At 36.8% G+C, this 21569-nt stretch overlaps 1 protein-coding gene across 5 annotated transcripts in view; it reads left to right on the top strand.

Annotated features, from left to right (window-relative positions):
* Positions 1–21569, top strand: part of LOC131691114 (eye-specific diacylglycerol kinase) — a 256899-nt gene that overhangs the window by 140892 nt on the left and 94438 nt on the right. For 4 of the 5 annotated variants that reach the window (XM_058977302.1, XM_058977319.1, XM_058977326.1 and 1 more), the window contains 2 exons: positions 19736–20121; positions 20179–21443. In XM_058977302.1, coding sequence (XP_058833285.1) covers positions 20032–20121; positions 20179–21443 — 1355 coding nt within the window. In that variant the 5' untranslated portion in view covers positions 19736–20031. Of the gene's footprint in view, positions 1–19732; positions 20122–20178; positions 21444–21569 lie in introns of all 5 variants that reach the window. The other variant, XM_058977309.1, reaches the window with a different exon arrangement.

The raw sequence follows: 21569 nt of genomic DNA, 5'->3' as shown, positions 1-21569 counted from the left end.
TGTTCAACTTTTGGGGAAAGTTTATTATATTGAAAACGCTATTGGTAAGTGAATAATCAGCTCCAATAAGACTTTAATTTGACTAGTATCGATGAACGCGGATCAATACGTACTGAAAATTCGCCGCGTCTGTTTTAATGAATCTAATTTCAAGTTCCGTTTTTGGTAACAAGCCCGTCCATCAGGTTAACGATCCTTTGTATTTCCCTTCAATGTTCGATATAATCGTTCGTATACATGTATTTCACAAACAATCCGATATTAGAAATAGGAAACACTTTCGCTGATTTATAACATCTAGAGCTATCATAACTCTTTGTCTGTATAACGTGTTATCACTCGATAGTTTGCAACCCAAAAAATATATCGTAGAGAAGGAATAGCGAAGTTAGTCTAAATAATGTCGCAATAAATAGTGATCCGGCCCATTAAGCAGATAAGATTAGTTTTTCTGGGCAATACTCCCACGATCGGTTGTGTGGAGTTGAAATTGCTTTTGTTTAGAAAACATAGGATACTCTCGGTAGCCGGCTACCCAGATTTTAAAAGAACAAAAAAGTAAACAAGATCTTTTTCGAGCGATCGTGTTTTCGAAAACTAACTGAACTACAAACTAAGAGATCATCCATAAATGACGTAGCATTATATGGGAGAGGGGAGAGTTTTGCATTTTGTGATGATGTGTGACGACGGGAGGGTAGGGGGTCATGTCAGGCTATGTAGCTTTTTCAAAGGGGAATGACTAACATCGGTTTTTATTTTAAAAAAAATCACGGGGACAGGGGGGGGGGGGAGAGTTACCGTCAAGCTACGTAATTACCAGGGAGTATTTAGAGGTTTGTGACGAAATGCTACGATGGTGGAGGGGGCTGGTAAAAATTGCTCAAAAAATGCTACGTCATTTATGGATGATCCCTAATAAACTATGCTTTACAGGTCGCATCGCTTGCTTGGAGCGAATCCTAGACCTTATTTCCTTCCAAACTACCAACTCCGCGACATCTATGGAAGAGTCTGATGAACCTTCGGTATAAGATTCCTCATTTTATTCAAACGATCGCCGGGTAAAATCAGCACCGACACGATAGAAACCACGAATAAATTCGTCGCGTGATTGAATATTATTAAAAAATATAAGCAGTGCTTCTTATAGCCGGCTATCCGGAGTTCAAGTTGCTTATTTTGCTAATCGTATTAATACAACAAATGATAAATTTCCCAAATTCTCGGCAGCCGGCTGCCCAGAGCAATTATTACATGATAACGCTATTGGCACACTCACTAACAACTCTCCCCTTCCCGTGATACATGTGGAGATGCAGAGGATTCCTCGGTCTCTAGTAGCAACATGTATCGAACTAACATTCCTTCCTTTCCCAGAAGATCTGCATTCGGACGTAGCCGGCGTTGGTATTGATCAGCATGCAGGGATCGGAATAGATTGTACAATGTGGCTCATCATGTTATTCCCAAGCATGTTGTTCCAATCAACATTTTGCAACCTAATTTGGTTCTGGTCAATAACGGAGTAGCAACTACGGGCGATCTCTTATGCTTATGCTTATGCTTTGTTTTATCTATTGTCTATACCGTTTCTTTTTTTAATTTCTCCCATTTTCTACCTTTTAGTTTTCTTCATCTATTAAATAAATTAATTTCAATTTAAATTCAAATTATTTGATTTATTTTCAATTTAGTTTAATTCTCTTCTATTTAAAAAAATTATAACGAAGTATCTTTAGTTTTTGTTTTTGTCTTACTTTTTCTGTTTGCTTTTTCCTATCAATTTTAAAGTTTTACTTTTTCTTCTTTATGTCGTTTGAATTTTCCTTCGTCGTGTTCTTTTTTCCTTTTCTTTATATCATTTTTAAATTAAGGCCATTTTTTATTATTCTTTTAGTTTTTTTTCCTCATTGCTTTCTCTCTCTCTCTATTTTTACCATTTTTTTCTTAACCATTTTTTTTGTTAACGACCTATTCAATCAATTTGTCAACTGTTGTTACGGCAAGGGACTGGAAGGTGAAGTATATTTTTCAGTATTAAGAGCCATAGTACTCAAGGGATAGCAAGGAGTTGAAGGGAGAAAGTTTTAGAAAAGCGTAGAAGGGTCGTTTGAGCAAGCTAAGAGTTTACCGGCGACTTAACCCCCTTCTCTGCTATCGTAGGAGTCAAGGTCTTTTGGCATTAGAAATGCGAATCACCTGAGTCTACGGCATGTCCGGACAAGCGTAAAGTAGCTTGTTACTTTATGCTGTTGGAACCGACTCTCTCTCTCTCTCTCTCTCTCTCTCTCTCTCTCTCTCTTCAATCAATTCAATTTTAGTTTTTCTTCTTTTATCTTATTTTCTTTTCATTTTTCTATTCATCCTTTCCGGTTTTGCCCTTCTACTTAATACTCCCGCGATTCATTTTGCCTCTGTCTTCCTTTTTCGCATTCTCTTGATCTCTGTTTTTTTTATATTTTTCGTTTTCCTTACTCGGGTTTTGTAATTTGATTTCTCCTTTCTCTTTAACTTTTACGTTTTCCCTATTTCCATTTCTCGCTTTTATTTTTATTTTTTATATTTTTTATATTTTTTCGGATTTTTTAACTGCTTCTATTTTCTGTTTTTTTTATCTTGTCTCGTTTTTCGTTATTTATTTTTCTCGTTTACTTTTTTATTGTTTCCTTTTTACATGCATTTATTTCATTTATTCTCTTGGCATATTTTTACTGCTTCTTCATTTTTTCCATGTTTTGTTCTTCATTTTTCTATCTTCTTTTTCCTTATCCTTTATGTTTTGTACGTAAGTCTTTTTATTATTTTTTTATTCTTCTGACGCTTAACCTTTTTTCTTTGTCGTTTTTCCGTTTGTTTTTTTCTATTTTTTTACATTTCAACCCTTCTCTGTTTTATTTTTTTTCTAATTTCTTTCGTTTTTGCGTTTCTTTTTAATTTTTTTCGCATGATTTCTTTTTTTACTCTTTTTCCCTTTGCTTAACCATATTTGCAATTTTATTTTTAGTTTTTTCCATCTTTAGTTTCCCTCTTTTTTCCCTTATTTTGTCCCACATCTTGTTTTCTAGTTTTTTTTATCGTCCGTTTTATTTTATACCTCAATTCGTATTGCGCTCTTAAAATATGTGTTCCAGCTATATCAAATTCTACCAATTTATAATTCTAACACAACCTCGGGCCTAATAAGATTACAAGCAATTCATCAGACTTTGAAACATTTGATTTTTTTTATCAACCATTCCGTGTCTCTTGTTAAAAATGACAAGTATTTATTATGATTTTGACTGCATCTGTTTTATTTTCCCCTTTTTACCGTCCCGGAAAATGGAACCGGTTGTGCGATAGATAGAAACGTCCCGGAATCGGATTCGGAAAGAAAACCACTTTGGAAAAATTCTCACATTTACTAGCGACCCGCGCAGAATAGCAGCAGCAGCAGCAGCAGCGAAATGATCCCAATCACAAACCGAGCGCGGACCGTAACAGTGTAAGGGGTGTCATTAAAGTTTATTTTTTCCCCGGGTTTCGCTGTGTGACGACTCCTTTTCAACTTGCGGGAAAAGGCAAATGGTGAATGATGGTGATGGTGATGATGATGTTGGTTGACGCTAACGGTGGTTTCCGCTATTTCTAGCTGCTATCAGTTTGTTTCCGCCGGCCGTCGTCGTCGTCGTCGTGTGAAATGTGCGCGGCGACCCTCTACGCTACGCTAGTTCGAGGTGGGTTGGGTCGAATAAAAGTCCTTTCATTCATTTCTTGCTTCATTCATGTGTCGAGATGATGGCTAGCGGTCCGGAGAGTCAAGATTGAGCGGATGAAGTGAAAGAGAACCCCCACGGGGCACTAATTTAGGGGGTGAAATAAAAATACAAACGCACTGACACACCCACACAAGCACGCACGCATGCAGGCTTTTTGCGGAAGTCGAAAAAAAATTCACTTTAATTAGAATTAATGGCAAGCTTTTATATCGCGGCGCCATCTGATGGTGGTTGGTGCAAATGGGATGTGAAATATGTTAATGGAATACATTACTTTCATGATTTTATTATTTCACGGAATTGCATTGGGGGGTTGGAGCTTCGCTTTGAGTACAGATAAAATTCAATACTGTGTTTAATAACACCCACGGGAGCATTGATGGTTGCGTTGCGTTAAACGATTGTAAATGTTGAAAATAGTTTGTGTGCGATTAATCAGACCCGGGCAACTTGTGTCGAATGCTGAAAGAGAACCCACTTTAAAGTTTACATTTTAGCTTTCGAATATCATTCCAAACGACCGCACATAATAAATGACGAGTCTTCAGAAGTCATATTTACCATAAACAGGCCACAGTCATGCTTGTCAGTTTTCCGCAAGAAAAAAAACGAGAACTAGTCAAACACGTGCCGCCCATTTCTGCATTTTGCATTTTCCACCCACCATTCATCGGGCTGATCGATGAAATATGCAAAACGGTAAAATTTTGCAAACCTCCTTTCTCCGCTTTCTAGCTAAGTACGCAAAACTCGACAAACCGAGAAATATGCACATATTTAAATAAATGAGCACACCTACATTATTCATTCGCACATAAACTTTTAACATCCGTTCTGAATGCGCAAAACCGAGAACACAAAGGACGTGAAGGGGCCGTTGTTGGGTTTTGATTTCAGCAAAATGGAACAAAACAACCATGGAGACGTTTCAATCGGCCACCCTCCAACTGGGGGGAAAGCAACTGCCTTGGTATGGCTGTTGTAGGTGGCGAACGATTAGGGGAGGAGGTTCCAGCCATCACAACAAATAAATTAGCATAGAATACATAAAAGCATCCTTTTCCGTGACCCTCCTCTTTCTCTATTTCTCTTCGTCGCAACGTCGGTCGGTCGGTCGGGAACACATTTCCAACGGGGTCCAATGCTACTACAAAAGCCGCTTTTCCATCGTTTATAACATGCGGCGATTTCGTGTCGACGACTTAAAACGATATAAAGCCATGTTCCGGTGGAAACAGGTTGTAGGTACAGCATGCAACAGCTAGGAAAAAGAGTTACAGATATGGAAATGGAAAAGTTGGAACGTGGCTGGGAGAACCGTAACCGCGTGTGAGGTGCAATTGAGTTCATAAAAAGTGCTTAGCACGTACAGAATACCGTTCCTCGCAGGTCTCCATGACAAATTAATGTTGGGGAACTTTCTCAGGAAGGGGCTTGCCTCTGACCGAGCATGACTGGAATAGCTTAGTAGTGGTGGCTTTTGCGGGATGGGGCTTTCTGGGATTTCGTCGTTTCTGAATGATTTACAAAGTCGTAGAAGATTTGTTAGGCTGATTTTTGAATATGTCAAGGATTTTTTTCGTTTCGGCTTTGTCTCATCAGTATCGTGACAGACTGACTTGACTGCAGATAGACGCTAAATACAAATAAAATAGAAAACATTACGTATATTTCTAATCAATAGGCTAGTAACGAGTGAAGTCCGGCAAGTACAGAAGTTCTGTATAAGGACAAGAAACGTAACGAAATCAAACGTATTCATCAAATTGCCATTTACTAACTCTAGATTGTGAAGAATCAATACGGCGGACGAAAAATTGTTGAATTATCTGCTACTAGCACGGTACTTACCAAACCAAACTTAACTGCAGCTAGCTCTAAACTACGAACAATGCCTAAATAAGAAATAGTCAAAATGACAAATACAATAAAAAATATCAAGAAACATAAAAATAACAATATTTGTAGAAAAATGTCAAGTAAGGTTATTCTGCAAGAATTCTAGTTATTTAATTACTATAATACAAATACAAAATCTAAGTATACTCAGGTTTTTTACGTGGTTTTTTCGCGCGGTATTTTTACGCGGTTTTTTACGTGGATTTTTAAATTTACGCGTTTTTCATTTACGCGGGTTTTGAAATTTACGCGGTTTTCATTTACGCGGCTTCTACCCCCGCGTAAAAAAATCTGAGTGTACAACAAAATTAAGAATTGCAAAAAAACTGAAATTCCGCAATTTTTTCTGTTTATTCTTCTATTGTCTTTGAACACAAAAATTTTTAAGTAAAGATTTAGCTTTTTCCCACTTTTCGTGTTCTTTTGCTGTTTTTCATGTTTTTTCTACTATTTACGCCTCTTCCTTTATCTGTTTTCAGTCTTACTTGTTCTTCTTGTTTTTTTTTTATTCTTTTCAGGAAGGGTCCGCTATCCTTTTCCAAAATTTTATATCGTTTCTCTTAATTGCTTCGTTGTCTGTTTTTTGCCTTTAATACCTTTTTCTTTTTAAGGTCCTAATTTTTGTTTTTCGTTTTTATATTTTCCTCATTCGTTTAGTTTTTTTTTTTAATTTTTTCTGCGTTTTCTTCTTATAGTTTTCCGTTTTAAATTTGCCGTGTTTCTTTTGTTACTCGTTTTTACTTCCTCGTTTTGTTTTCGTTTCGCCTCTTTTCCCTTTTCTTTTTTTCCGTTTTTGGCTTTGGTTGTACTTTTTGCTTACCCGTTTCCGCTGTTTCTACCTTTTCATTTCTTGTGATATTTTGTTCCTTTTATCTGGTAAATTTTTCGTTTTTAATGCTCTGTATTTTTTGGTATTATTCTTTTCTTCTTTCTTAGATAGTCCTTTTCGTTTTTCCTTTTTCGAGATTATTTTGCTTTTTATTTTCTTTTTCTTGTCATGTTCATCTTTTGATGCGTTATTTTTTTTTTTGAATTTCTATTTTCCTATTTGTTCCGAATTTTGGTTTTTCGTTCCTTTTTTTCGTTTCTTGTTTGCTTTGTCACTTTTTTTTGTGTCATACTGCCATTTCGTTGTATTTTGCCCGTGTTTTCTTATGGTGTTTAATTTTTATCTATTCGGTTTCTTTTTCACTGTCTTTTCTTGAAATTTTTTGAGCAATTTTTTCTCGTTTCACTTTCGCCTTTGTCATTTTGACATGAATTTACTTTTTGTTATGCATCTTGTAGTTTCCATAGTTGTATTTTACCTTCCTTGTTTCTTGTTTTTATATTTTTCCATGCTTATCGTCTTTTCTATGTTCTGAACTTTTTTGTAACTTCTGTTTTTTCTGATTTTGCGGTGTTCTTTGTTCGTTTTTTTCGTTATCCTTATTCCATTTTCCCTCCTTGTTTCACGTTTATACTTACTTGTTTTGTTTTCATTTTGACTCCGTTTCCCTTATATTCGTTTTTCTTTGCAAATTAAAATTTTTCTTATTTTATCTTTCTCGATTTTCCTTTTCCTTTCTCGTTATTCCGTTCCATTGATTTTCACGATTTTTCTTTCTTTTCTTTCTTTCTTGTTTTTGTTATTCGTTTTTTTATTAATATTTTTTTCCTTCTCATATTTTCCATTTATTTTGTTACCTTTCCTGTTTTCGTTTTTGTTTCTACATACGTGTTTTATTTTTTTTCCCTTTTTGTGTTCTGCTTTTCCCTATCCTTTTTTATCATCGCATTTCATTTTTATTTATTTGTTGCTGTGCATTGCCATACTTTTTTTTCTATTCTATTTTGTTTTGCTCAGATTCTTTTATAATTTTTAATTTCAATGTTGCTTTTTTTTTCTTATCTAACCTTCTTTCATACATTATTGCTTCGTATTTGTTTTTTATTCTGCTTTTTTTAAGTCTTTTTTCGTTATACTTGTGTTTTCCCGTATTTCTTCCCATGTTTTGTCATTCTCATTATATCTTTCATTTTTGTTCAGTTCCTTTCGAATCATTATATCAAATTCTTTTTATCTTTTTTTATGCACCACATCGTATTCTACTCTTTTGATTTCTCTTTTCAAATTAATTCATTTTTTCCATCTTTCCTTTTACCAGTTAGTTTTCAATACTTATACAGTTTGTTTTTGTTTTGCTTTTTTTGTTTGCCATATTCCATTTCCTTTTTAAAAATTAAATAATAAATTTTTTGTCTAATGTTCTCTCTACCTGTCAGTCTGTTTATATTACGCTTCATTTTTCATTTTTCGGATTTCTTTCTTGTTTTAATTTTTTCTCTTGGTTTTTCCTACTCATTTTCATTATTTCCCCACTTTCATGCTTATTTCGGATCCCATGTTTTTTCCGTATAATTTTGCCTTGCTTACTGTTTTCCTAATTATTATTATTTTGTTTTTCTTCTTTGTTTTTTAGTTTTCCTTCATTCCATTTCATTTTTCCTTATTTGTTTTGTTTAATTTTTTTCGTTCTTCTTTTTTTACTAATTTTGGTTTCTTTTTATTTTTTTTGTTATAACCATCTTTTTTCGTTTTCCTTTCTTTGGTGAATTCTTATTTTCACTTTCAATTTTCTTTCGCCTTTGTTAATTTATTTTGCTATCTTTCATTTTTGATGCTGCTTTGCTCCTATTCCCTTAACCTTTTTACCTTTCTTTCTTCACATTTCACCTTTTTTGTTGTGTTTTTTCTTTAGTCGTTTTTGTTTTTTGTATGTTTTTTATTTGTTTTTAAGTTATTATTCTGTTTTTTGACTTTATCTCTTCTATTATATTCTCTGGTTTCCTTTAACTTGCCTTTTTTCTAGTTTCTTCTTTTTCTTTTTTTTTCTAATTTAGGTTATATTTTATCTTTTGCATTATCTTTTTCCGTTTTCCTGTAGCGTTTCTTGCTTATGTTTACTAATTTGATTTTCACATTGGCTTTTTTATTTTCTTCATTTTCCGTGTCCTTTTTGGTTGTTCTTTTCTATTTATTTGTTTTATCTTTTTTACCTTTTGGCAATTTATTGCGTAATTGTTTTGTTCTGTTATTTATTTCACTTCCGTCTTTGTTCTTCCACCTTTTGAATTAATCCCTTTTAAAGTTGCTTCCTTTATTTGATTTGTTATGTTGGATCTACCTTTCCTCTTATCCTGTTACCATTCTTTCTTCTTCACTATTTATCTCTTTTTCTTATCATATGGTCGGTGTTGTCAGACCGGACTAAGTCGCAAAATCGTAAAAAAATGAGATAATGATAGCATCGGATAAAGGATTCCTTCAGCTACATTCGACTCTTGCCAGAATTGAAATATGTTATAATAAGCAATAATTATGACTAAAATTTCGAATTATAACGTAAAGGATGCTGCGATTCAAACCTTAAACTCGTTTTTCTCGAAATCAATACAATGCAACTTAGTCCGGTCTGACTTAACACCGACCATATTAAGTTTTTACATACATTTTTACATTGCTCTGTGCTCTCTGTTATATTTTTTCTTGTCCTAATTTCTGTTATTCTTTTTTTTCCTTCACTTTCGCTTTGGTTTTTTTTCTTTATACCTTAATTTGTTGTGTTTTTACTTGTTCCTTTTACTATCCTTTATATTTGTATCACCTTTATTTCTTCTCTTTTTTGTGTTTTTCTCGTTCACTTTTTGTCTTTATGAGCTTTTGGTGTGCTTTTCTTTACATTGCTTCAGTTTTCTTTTACCCTCACCCGTTCCACTGTTTTCTTTTTCCTCTGTTTGTTTCTTTTTCAATTTTCCTTTATTCTTAATTTTTCCTTTTCATTTTTCTTTTTTTTTCTTGCATTGTTTTTTTTTCTCTTTTGTATCTGTTTTGTAGGGGTTTAGATTTTTGTTTACTCTTATAAAGCATAAGAGTTAGCATTTTCTTTTTTCCCACTTTTTATTTTCCTTTTTTTCGCATTTTTCTTTTCCTGCATGATTTTTAATTTCTCCATATTCGTTTGCATTTACTGCTTTCCATTTCTTTTTTTCCAGTCTTCCCATATGCACATCACACACAATGTTCGCTCTGGTTCTTTGCTCATGTTAAACCCACACTTCATGTACGAACTCAAACACGCTATTTCGTACCTAAACACGTGCACATGTTCGCCTGCATAACTGAACCCCATGTACGTATACGGTGTGCGCACACGTAGATTCGAGGCACTAGTTTTCTCTTTCTCACTCTCAACTTCACGTGTGTACGAAATTTTGTACACAGGTACAAAATTATCGATGTTCATGGGAAGTCTGTTTTTTCCTTCCGAATCTTTTGATATTATGGTCCTTAAAATCGTGTACAATTTTCCTGTTTTAATTTGTTTTACCTATCCCTTTATCGTCTTTTTTAGATTTATGTGTTCGCTTTTCCCTTTTTCTTTTACTTGTTTCCTATTTTTGTTATTTTTCCCTTTCCTTTCGATACGTTAGAAATGCCCCTAAATTTAAAACAAGTCCAGCACCAATGAAAGCTTTTTTCGCATCTTTTGCCGAAATCTCAACAGCTGAGTCGTTTGTAAGGGACAGGGCGATTTTCATAAATATTTTTTAATATTTAAACACTGTCGCCTATGAAAATAGCTACCAAGGGAATCTGTATATATAGAATAATAGGAAATAAGTCAAGTAAGTGGCTGGGTGTAGTACAGTGAAGAGTCATTTTTATCAGCTCCTTGGCGTATGGCTGTACTAGGCTGACAAAATGAGGACATTTTTTTTCTTTCTTTTTCTTAAATCGAAGCTGCTTATATATGCTTCCTGATTATTTACTATAATTTTCGCTTGATGGAGTCTACCAGCGCAAAATAAAAAAAATATATTTTACAATTTTGCATCTTTAAGAAAATATGCTCAAGAAAGAATTTACTCCAATTTGGCTTCGTTCGTCCACTAGAACTTATTGTATATGAGTTTATATGAAACTGAAAAATCGAAGGTGATGAAATCGGGTCGTCACTGCATATATTTGTGAATTTTTTTTGAATAGTTCATATGCAATGTTTTTACTTCTTTTCCATGAGAGATATAACTATTTGGAATTCATTTCGTCAGTAACTGACACTAACTTGAAGCCAATTAGACGATAAATCAAAACTAGCATCAAATTGGCACCATATATGACACTAAAAGCAAACAGTTCGCATATCTAATGTAAACGACTAAAGTAACAAACTGATACCAAAGTGATGTCTCGTGAGACAAGTAAAGAAGCTTCTGTTTGCTGACGAAAAAGCGGAATTGATCTCTTGTTTTTCTTTGGCTTAGGAACGAAATATCTGTTTGATAACATTTTTTTTCTTAAGAAACTAAGAAACTAAAATCTTCGAAGAAGTTTCACTACACAAACAACCGCCTGTTCTTATGCACATAGTTAGTTTGGTGATCAATCCTCCTACAAGTAATTATAGACAATTTACTCTTCCAATGAATTTAGTTAAGGATTCAGTGTCTTCGATAAAGTTTTTGGGAATGCTATTCCCATCAACTTTGTTAAAGATGTTAGTTTTTTCTTAGCGTAAATGCAAAGAAAAGCATCAGAAAGATAAAGGTGCAAAGGGTTAATTGTACGAGATGGGCTGTCTCTAGCCTAAATGATGATATTTCTACTGATACTATCTAGTGTTTGTGGGAAATTTTCCCTCAATACATCTTCCTATTAGAAAGTTTACAAGCAAAACAAAAACCAAACTTCCAAGAACGCCTTTCCCGCCGAACAGGGAAAAAAGATTGCGAGTAAACTTCGAAAGTGAAACTTTTCCCCCGTTTCTTACACTTGCGGTATCATTTTTTCTTTATCTTTATCTTGAGTCATGGGACATCTGGTTTACTTCCAATGCCTGCAGTGCTGTCCCCCTGGGGGAAAAACTGTGGATTCGAATCGCACTCGGCCCTTTCATTTGGGTCAAAACAAAACCAAACCCAAAGAAGGAAAGGTGAAGAGGAAACTTTTTCCTTCTCTTCTTTCGAGTCGTTGATTAAATTTTAAATTTTTATAACATCCTGCGGCGATGGAAACTGTGGGACTTGACCACGTAGAATTTAACCTCCGTGCTATACTTCTTGGGCTGCCTTCCAATACGATATTACAAGTAACGATGGGCGGTGGAAAATAGTTTCTGCTATTAATTAAAATTTAACAAACTCTGTTTTATTCATCGACCAATGTTCACTAACCATTTGACGATGCGAGTGGTACAGAAGAGGAACGGGGGAACCCGTGTCAAATAGAAACTTGCAGCGGTCTCCCTAAAACATTTCTTGAAGATTTTTTTCTTGTTGGTAACTGTTGGAAAAATGCTTGAAAGGCTAAAAAGAAATAAAAAATGGTCTAAATGCCAGGACGGGAACATAATTAGCGCTTTCGGATCGGATGGGTGTTTTACCTGAGAAAACGTGGTGGGAAACATCGAGAAAGCGTTGGATTAATTACAGGAAATTTGAAGCAACAAAAAATGTAGATTAGCGCAGTGTTCCCAAGACACCTAATTAATTTAAAAATTAGCAACGAAATCTCTTAGCAAATTTTCACTCTCACTCTAGGATAAATTCGTTAAAAGAACATCCTAATCAGTTTATGAATTTAGAACGCATTAAGTTCCGCAACCTTCGAAACGATCCCACTGAAAACCACTTCCCCGACCAGAGGACCACTTCGGGTCGGATGGAACCACACACTCGCTGCACCGGCCAGCAGCATTTGTGTGCGAGTGACGCGGTGGAAATATGCTCGCTAATCACGCCATGCACGCGCACGCCGGTGTGCGAGTTGCGGGCCGTAAATCCTTCCGTTTGTGGAGCAGCTGGTTCCGACGATTGCCATTTGCAGTGTGTTTGTGTGTGTGCCTGGGTATGTGCGTTGCAGCAAGTCAAGCCTGTAGTTATTTTCCTCCGTAGAGACTTACCCGGTTCCGTAAATGCACTTAGAAAGTGCATTTACAAAAATACTCTTATCGAGCACGGACCAGACCGTGCCTTTGGATTGCACGGAAAGAAAAGTGTTTCCATATTCGGAAATAAATATGGTTCGAATTCTGAAAAAATGCATTCTATATGGGATCATCCATAAATGACGTAGCATTATATGGGGGAGGGGGGAGTTTTGTATTTTGTGATGATGTGTGACGACAGGGGGGTAGGGGGTCATGTCATGCTACGTAGCTTTTTTAAAGGGGAATAGATTAGAATTAAAAAAAATGCGGTGACAAGGGGGGGGGCAGGACTACCGTCAAGCTAGGTAATTACCAGGGGGGTATTTATAGGTTTGAAACTTCTAGCACAGAAATGCTACGATGGGGGAGGGGGGTGTTAAAAATCACTAAAAAATGCTACGTCATTTATGGATGATCTCTATTAGTATTATTTTTAAATAGTAGAGGTTTTAACTAATAAGATCATTCGCCCCTCTTTTTGCATTAGAGATATCTATTTAGAAAAATGTCTAATCCTATATGAGGGGGTTAGGAATCGAACCCAGGTAAGCTGCGTGCGTACAAGACTATCGATTTACCAAACTACGCTATATCGGCTCTCATTTTTTATATTAGTTATTGGAGAGGCATTTTGAGTACGTCTCATCAGAATCCGTCACTAACTTAGTGACAGGGCTAAGCTAGCGACGGATTGACGATAGCTCCAAAAACGAAAACACTATTTGTGTTTTCGAGCAGACCCCTAGTCTTACATGATGTCCCGCAAGAAAAGGAGTTTGGTTAGACTCATTTTCCTGCGAGAAATCACGTAGGACTAGGAGTTTGCTCGATTTCATAATTCAATCTTTATTGTATTTTTGTAAATATCATGAAAATAACATCCCCAACAATTTTTACCGTGTACAAATCGCGACGATCTGAATTACACAGTCGCTGAGAACGGAATGGACTTTTCTTTTCTCTCATCACGTTGAGTGGGGAGGTTCACGTATGCCAGCTTCTGGATAGCTTGACAGTAGCGTACATCATTTGCTAGCCTCTCTATGTGACGATCCTTCATTCGTTGCAATCGAGGCAGGCGCGCGTAGGGCTGGTCGGTGACACACACACAATGTATGCTTGAAATGGACCCGGAGTCCTTTGTGCGAACCGGAGACCTTTTCATTCAAGAAAATCGATACCAGTATGTAGGCATGCTATGAAAACGGATCCGTTACTTTTCTCCACAATGAGGCTATTACTTTTATAAAGTAAAATGGTCCGTAAGGAAACAACCGTGCCATGTTTTTGATTTTTGCCAGTTTGAAGTAAGTCTAAAATTTTCTTAGAAACGCCCTTTAGTGAATCGTCAATTTTTACCAGATATATGCTTAAAAATTTTCAATAGTTTTTTTAAAATATCTTTATTTTAAGTTTTCTTATTAGTTTTCTGTAATTTTGCTGTTCTTTTCGAAGTTTGCATAGTTTCTCACATTCATAATTTTTTACGATATTTGTTTTCGATTTTTCGTTGCAATGTCATTTTGTCATGTTGCGTTTTTTATTTCTTGCCTTCAATATTTTTTTTACATTTATGCCATTAGGCATACCTGAAACTACACTAATAAAACTCAATCTGCATGCCCACTAAAACCTCCGGCTAACCACCGCCTTTCAGTAGGAACAAAACTAATTGAGTCCACCCGTGTTTTCGAAATACCTACAGAAGCATGTTGTCAGATGCCTTATTGATAAAAAAACGCATCGCGTATATCTGAAATATGAAACATGTGTGCCAGTAGGATCATTACGTAGGGTAATCTACAAACCGTTGAATACATTCAGCCCATCGCACACATAAACATAAAAATAAATTAATTTATTCCAACGCAAACTCACAAGAAGCGCAAAAGCGTCACATCCTGCAATGTTGAACTCAATCCAAATCGACCCCACCCACTAACTTTGTAAATCATCGTGTGTGCACGACTCGCATCCATCACATTTCTATATGTGTGCATATAGAAAAAGTCGCACAGCAGAGTTAAGAGCGCACAATAAACGTTACATACAGCAAGGAAACGTCCATGTCCATGTCGTACTGGCACCCGAAAAACCCCGGCTTAACTGGGTGCGAGTTGGTGCCACCAGTGCCGAAAATAAATAGTGTCTACCGCTTATAATTATTGTACCATCCGGACGTTATAGTCATGATGTTGCTCGTTTGACATGCGAGCTCTATTCGTAACCTCTAGCATTTGATTGAGTCACTTAGGTGCTTCCTATTGACGGCTCTGCCTGTAAATGCCTACTTTTATTGACAAGATATTAAACAATTGCCGATATTCAAGTTAGGCATTTCTCTATTGGGTGATGTATAAATGATTAAAATCCATCTAATAATTGCGTAATTATAATCGTGCAAACCTTACATAGATTTCTTACATATGAGATATTTTGGATTCTAGAATGATCCCTAGCCCCAGATAGTGAAGTAAGACATGTGTAATGTCAAAAGACTAATGGCAAAAGGAAGATACAACTGAACCCTTTGCGACGCAGTAGAACGTATACGTCCCATCTACTTCTCCTTAGTTTTTATTGGATTTCTAGTTGACATATAAATACGAATTCTATCTTTTAATCAACTCTTAGGGATGTAAGCAGTACAACTAGCACAAAAAATTATCTGAATTTTTGAATTACTTATTAGTTATAAACAATTAAAACTCGAAAATCGTGTTTTTTACAATAAATTCGGCTGTCTGAACTAAAAGTCCTAGAGATCTAAATTTTTTTTGCATGTGTCTCAAACATTTAACTAAATAATAGATTTTTGCAGGATTTTTCTTTCGAACAAAAATTAGCAATATATGCAAGAATGGAGTTTATTATGTTGGTCTATAAAAGATTCTGCGAGAGAGGGATAACTTTTCAACTAGCATAAAAATGTATTATGTGGTTTTTGAGATGGCAACCATTTTGAATTTTACATTTTCGACTTCATAATCAGAATCAGCTACTCCGAAACCATCCTTGTAAGACGTTTTAGGCCAATATAAAAAACATGAAATTTAACCAAGCACAGTCGCCATATTGGATCTGCCATTTTGAATTTGACATTTTAGACGTCAGAATCAGCGACCCCGAAAACCCCCTTTTAAGGTGTTTTAGACCAATACAAAAAACTGACCCCAAAAAAACCCTTGTAAGACGTTTTAGGCCAATATAAAAAATATATGAAATTTAGCCAAACGAAGTCGCCATATTGGATCGGCCATTTTTAATTTTACATTTTCGACGTCAAAATCAAAATCAGCGACTCCGAAAACCACCCTGTAAGACGTTTTAGACCAATATATAAAATAACATGAAATTTAGTCAAGCACAGTCAGAATCAGAATCGGCGACCCCGAAAACCTCCTTGTTTTAGGCCAATATAAAAAACATGAAATTTAGCCGCCATCTTAAATTTTACATTTTCGACGTCGGAATCAAAATCAGTGACCCCGGAAACCCCGTTGTAAGACGTCTTAGGCTAATATAAAAAATCATGAAATTTAGCCAAGCACAGTCGCCATATTGGATCCGCCATTCTGAATTTGACATTTTCGACGTCAGAAACAGAATGAGCGACTCCGAAAACCTTTATAAAGCTAAAAATAACAGCATTAACAATGAAAAAAAAAATCGCGTCGCGGTTAACCCTTTGCGAAGCGAATTTTTTTTTTTCGTTGGACAATGCCAATAGATAGAACGAACAGCTCTAAAGGTAAAATATAAAAAAGGACATAAAGAACAAAAAATTAAACAAAAAAAATTGTAGAAAGTTGGTTTTCAGCAGGTAATCTTTCTAACAATAGTAAGGAATAACAGAAAAATGAAGGCAATTGTAAATTGTAATTAAAGAAGAAAAAGAAAAAAATGGTAAAAAATCAAGGTAGATGAAGTAAATCTGCAAAGCAAAAAATATTGAAAAACAAAAAGAACAATAGTGAACACAGAAAAAAAAACAATTCTTGTAATATGCAAAAACGGCACAACAGAATGCGAAAAAATAAAAATAAAGATGAAAGAAAACTTTGATCAAGAATAACGACATGAAAATAAAATGAATTAGCAAAAACACTAATAAAATAGTGAATAAAGAAAAAAAAACCGAGAAAAAAAACATATAAACACAATCAAATAAAGAAAAGAAAAAAAGAACAAACAGGAAAATAGTCATATAGAAATGAAAAATAAAAGAAAAAGAAAATAGTAAAGTGGTAGATTGAGAGGCAGTAATAATATGGAATAACTAAAAAACAAGAAAATGGAAAAGAAAGAAAGCGAAATAAGCAAAAAAAGGAGTTTGCAAAGCCAAAATTTATAAATAGCGAAGAAAAAGTGATAACACAACAAGAGAAGACGCATAATAAAAAGATATCAGAAAAAAAGAAAGATAAAATTGAAGAAAAAACGGAAAAAATAAAAAGAAGAATAAATAAGAGGAAAAATGAAAAATAGGAAATGTGTAACGACTAGGCATAATGGTAGAAACATTAGAAATAAAGGAACATAAATGCAACATTTAAAATGCAGTTTTAAATTATAGCCATCGATGATAGTGAAAAAAATGGATAAAAAATTGCAAAGGAGAAGCAGAAAGTGTAACGAAATATGGAAAAAAGAAAAAAAATGAGAAAATAGGGAATAAGAGAAACAAAATAGAAATTACAGGTAAAGTATAAGTAAAGCTAAAATGAACCTAAATAAAATATGAAACAGCAAAAACCAGGCAAAATTAATAAGGTGAACTGACCAGAGCGAAAGTGAAGTGAGAGAAACAATATTATGCAAATATTTTTATGAAAAAGCAGAAAAATGGAGATCAAATAATTAAAAAGGAAAAATGAAAAAGGGAACTTAAAATCAGAAAAAGGCTAAATAAAACCGAAACGACAAGGTGAAACTAAATTTAAAAATAGAAAAAGAAAAACAGAAAAAATAAAATAAAATAAGCACTGAAAAGAGAAGAGCAAAAATAGTTGATCTGGATTTATAACAGAGAAAAAGAATAACGAAACAAAATAAACTATCATGAACCAGTCCTTAAGTCATGAAATGATTCATGGAAAAATATAAGGAGGAATGACGAAAAAGACAAATGAGAAGAGAACAAATTTAATTGAAGGAAAATGGCAAAAAATAAGAGAAACGAGCACGGCGAAGGAAAAGTGAAACGCATATAACACTAATTAGGGAAGATAAAAAGAACAATAAATTGGAAGTAACTTGGCCCAAATTCGACTCCTACCAGCAGAAGACAAAAGATTAGTCCGTAAGATTTCTAATGTTTCTAATAACCCTGCTACTTGTAGTTTTCCAATATGTATATGTCATCAAATATTCCCTACTTGGTAATCTCTAGCTAATTAAATGCCGTTAAAATGAAATAAAACATGAATGTGACTAAATATTAGTCGAAATGAAAAAAGAGGGTCCTTCGCAGGGGTTTTCTGAGTCCGCGTCACCAGAAGACAAAAGATCCAGATTTTTTCCTGGACAAGTGACATCGTAACTCTTCTAACCACTTCTGCTCAAAAGTGCCTGGACTGTTTGATTTTATCCCGCGGAATTTGTACGCGGGATATGTCGAGGGATTTTGTGGAGTCTGGTCACAATAGGACGTGTTCCTCATGATACTCTCCGCACAAGCCAAATTGTCATACTAGGTGGCCGTATGATCAAACTTTTCAAAAACTAAAACAGTTCATAAACCGGGCTACTAAAAGACCAAGCGACAGACGAACCTTGCCAACATTGACATAGTTAGGTAGAGCAGATTCTGCGAATGTCCCTCGAAAAGAGTGTGAAGTATCTTATCTGACTCAGGCGATGAATCCTTGAAACGGCCAACTCAATGCTTCAACAAGTCTTCTACGCTCAGATACGACTCCGTGAGTACACCGTCAATCTCCACGTCCCGTTAAGGTACTTAGACGCGGTACTCCAACGTGAAGATTCGATCGCCAGCAAGCATGCGGAGTAGACGTTGCTAAAACAAAACTAAAAAGACGGAAAAAGAAAACTTAATGCTACCTCAAACTTAAATGTGAAGTAAAAAAAACTTAGCACTAAAATTATGTACTACTCGTTGTACGATAACCGATGAAGCGAACATTTCACCGCGTCATGATCAAGATGATTAATCATGAGTCAATTCGCGTCCTGTAGTGGTACCGTGAACAATATTCCTAAATTTAAGGATAAAATCATCAACAACAAGTTTATCAACAATGTTCATAAATTTATTAACTATTTATTAACTAATTTTGAACAGAATTCTAAAACTAATGTGTTCGACAATTAACAACATTCAATTATTTTGAATGTGCCAGATTCTCTAGATGTCAAGAGATAGAGTATGGAATTCATATAAGTCGATGGCAATTTTTTTCCAGGTAACATTTGAATATTTAAAGAAAATTTTGAAGCCTTCTGTACACTTGAAATAAGTAAAATAATTCATACTAAAATCTGCCATCAATTCGAAACCGACCCTCGAAACACGTCTGCGTGCAAAATATTTTATTCATTTTTGTACGAAACCGGTGACACAATTATGACAACCGAATTTCCCTAAGTATCGACCATTTGTTAGCGCTGCCGCAGCCCGGCAAAGCCCACTTTGATTGACATAAATGGGCGTCTGGTGACGGGTTTTGCCTGCTTTAAGGGATTTGTTGAATAATTACATTTCCAATCGTCGTCCCACGGTGCTGCTGGTAGCCACGGTATAGGTTGGTAAGTAGCATCCAGATGGTGGAAAAGTTTGCGGATTCAGACTCGGAGGCAAGCAGCTTTTCTTATCGCCATCGGTTCAAATTGTATTACACCGACAACGACCGAAACCGGCTTTCAGCACATGTCTCTACACAGTGGCAGCATTCACTTATCGGCGTGCTAGCGAGGGGGAGGGGTCTAAATCCCACCCTGGCTTGCCGGCAAGCTTTGCGTGACCCAACTTAATACCCACTTTCCAAGCGGAAACCCATTCATTATGAATACGCGCCTGTTGTACGGAAATACCCCCACTAATCCAGCAATTTGTGTTTTTTCTTCAACCTTTTTTTCCAGCAGCAAGGACAGCCTCCACCGCCGCGAAGAACTAGCCAAGTCAGAATTAACCGTAGCAGGAGAAGAAGAAGTAAAACCCAGCACCGAACAGAACTGACAGATCGGTGGACGTGGACATCCACGGTTGGTGGCCACGTCGTTGCTCGCGTGGAACAATGGCCGATAATTTGCAAAGGTCAGCGCGATCATCACTCTAGCCCAGTTGGACCTTCGTCTAGGCCATCGTCGCTACAACAGCAGTTGTCGCGAACCGGTCGGCTACGAGGGAATAGCGATTCGCATTGTTCCCGTTCGGCACTATGCACCGCCTGCGGAACACTTTCACTAGGTCACGGACCCCGACTGGTGCGGAGATGAAAACGCAGAGCAGTCTCGAAGTGCCCAAACAAGTAAGATTCGATGGAATCGGTTTAGAATTTGATATAATCGAACGCTTTGTTTTGCAGGTTCGCTCAGCATCATTTGACGAAATTCAACTCGAAGCACAACGCGCTAATCAGTTCCTCAAAGTACAGCAAAGCTCAACGGACGACTCGTCCTCTGGTCAGTTACTGCAAGTACCGCAGAGCAGCGGACAACGCTCTCGTAGTTTTGACCTAACCGGTGCAGTCGAAGATTCCCAGGCAGCCGTAGCTGCTGCCTTCCTGGATGTGCCAAAGCGCTTCCAACGGCGCAAATCAAGCTCAAAAACACCACCCCCGTGCATCCATTGTCTGTATTTGGAGGAGTACCGCCGGATAACGGGAGTCGACCAGCGCCAGTACTACGACAGTGGAGAATATCAAACGTTCAGCTATAGTTCGTCCTCGTCCAGCAGTGACGGAGAAGACGATAACGAAGAAGAAGAAGAAGACTACGACGATCAGAATTACGGGTTCAGTTACGACGTAACATGCAGCAATACTTTGCTACCCCCTCCAATCGTATCACCGTGTGGGATTACCTTCACCCTCTCACCAACCAACGGAGATGACCCGGAAGACGAGCTCGGAGATCTGGCGACACTGGAGGTTGACCCGATGGGTCCCGTCCTGCCGCCACCTCCGATGTTCGACACTAGCTATCCGACGCTTCCACTGCTTCCAATCGGTTCGCCACCACCGATAACACCACTCAGCTCCGTGTTCCCTCCTCCGTCCCCGACGATCCAAGTGCCTCCCAGTTCACCCGTGGTGGACGAGCCCAGTGTAGACGGTATACCAACGCGTACCCGTCGCCGATCAATTTCCCGCCAGGAAGCGATTTTCGTAGAACCAACGGGTAGCTCGCTGGAAAATGTATCCTCTACCGAGCTCTCGAAGGACATCCACATCATCGTACCTCCCGACGACGACGATGCCTGCTCAAAACCGTCGCTCTCGTCCGACGAACTCGTCGATGACAACGAAGATACACCGCAACACCAACCGGAAAGAATCGCCGTCGCACCAGCTGCGTCTGACTTTGTACAGGACATCTTTCTGCAGGTACCGGACCTGAAGCGGGACCGGGCCGCTTCGGTGGACAGCTGTTTCACCAAGGTGACCGGTGCGAAAACCGAAGAACTGAAACCACCGGAAGGGGAGCTGACACTGCTGGCGGTACCCGGAAGCGGTGCGATACGATCCCGCTCGGTGGATATTGTGCTACCGACCGAGGAACAGGCACGCTACAAAGCGTTAGCCCTCACGGGAGCGGCCGGCACCGGTGCGGTTAGTCTCGGCGCGAGAGGGTAAGCTTCGAAATGAAAAAATTGAAGCGTGAACTGAAGCAAAAAAAAAATGATAGCTTGAGGGAAAACCTTTTCATTTTTGGCGCACAAATTGATTTTCATTTTTTCGTTCAATGTTTTTAATTT

The sequence above is a fragment of the Topomyia yanbarensis genome, chromosome 1 (genome assembly GCF_030247195.1).
Source record: "Topomyia yanbarensis strain Yona2022 chromosome 1, ASM3024719v1, whole genome shotgun sequence".
Lineage (NCBI taxonomy): Eukaryota > Metazoa > Arthropoda > Insecta > Diptera > Culicidae > Topomyia > Topomyia yanbarensis.
Note: the sequence above shows the minus strand (reverse complement) of the source record. Positions and strands in the feature narration are given on the sequence as shown.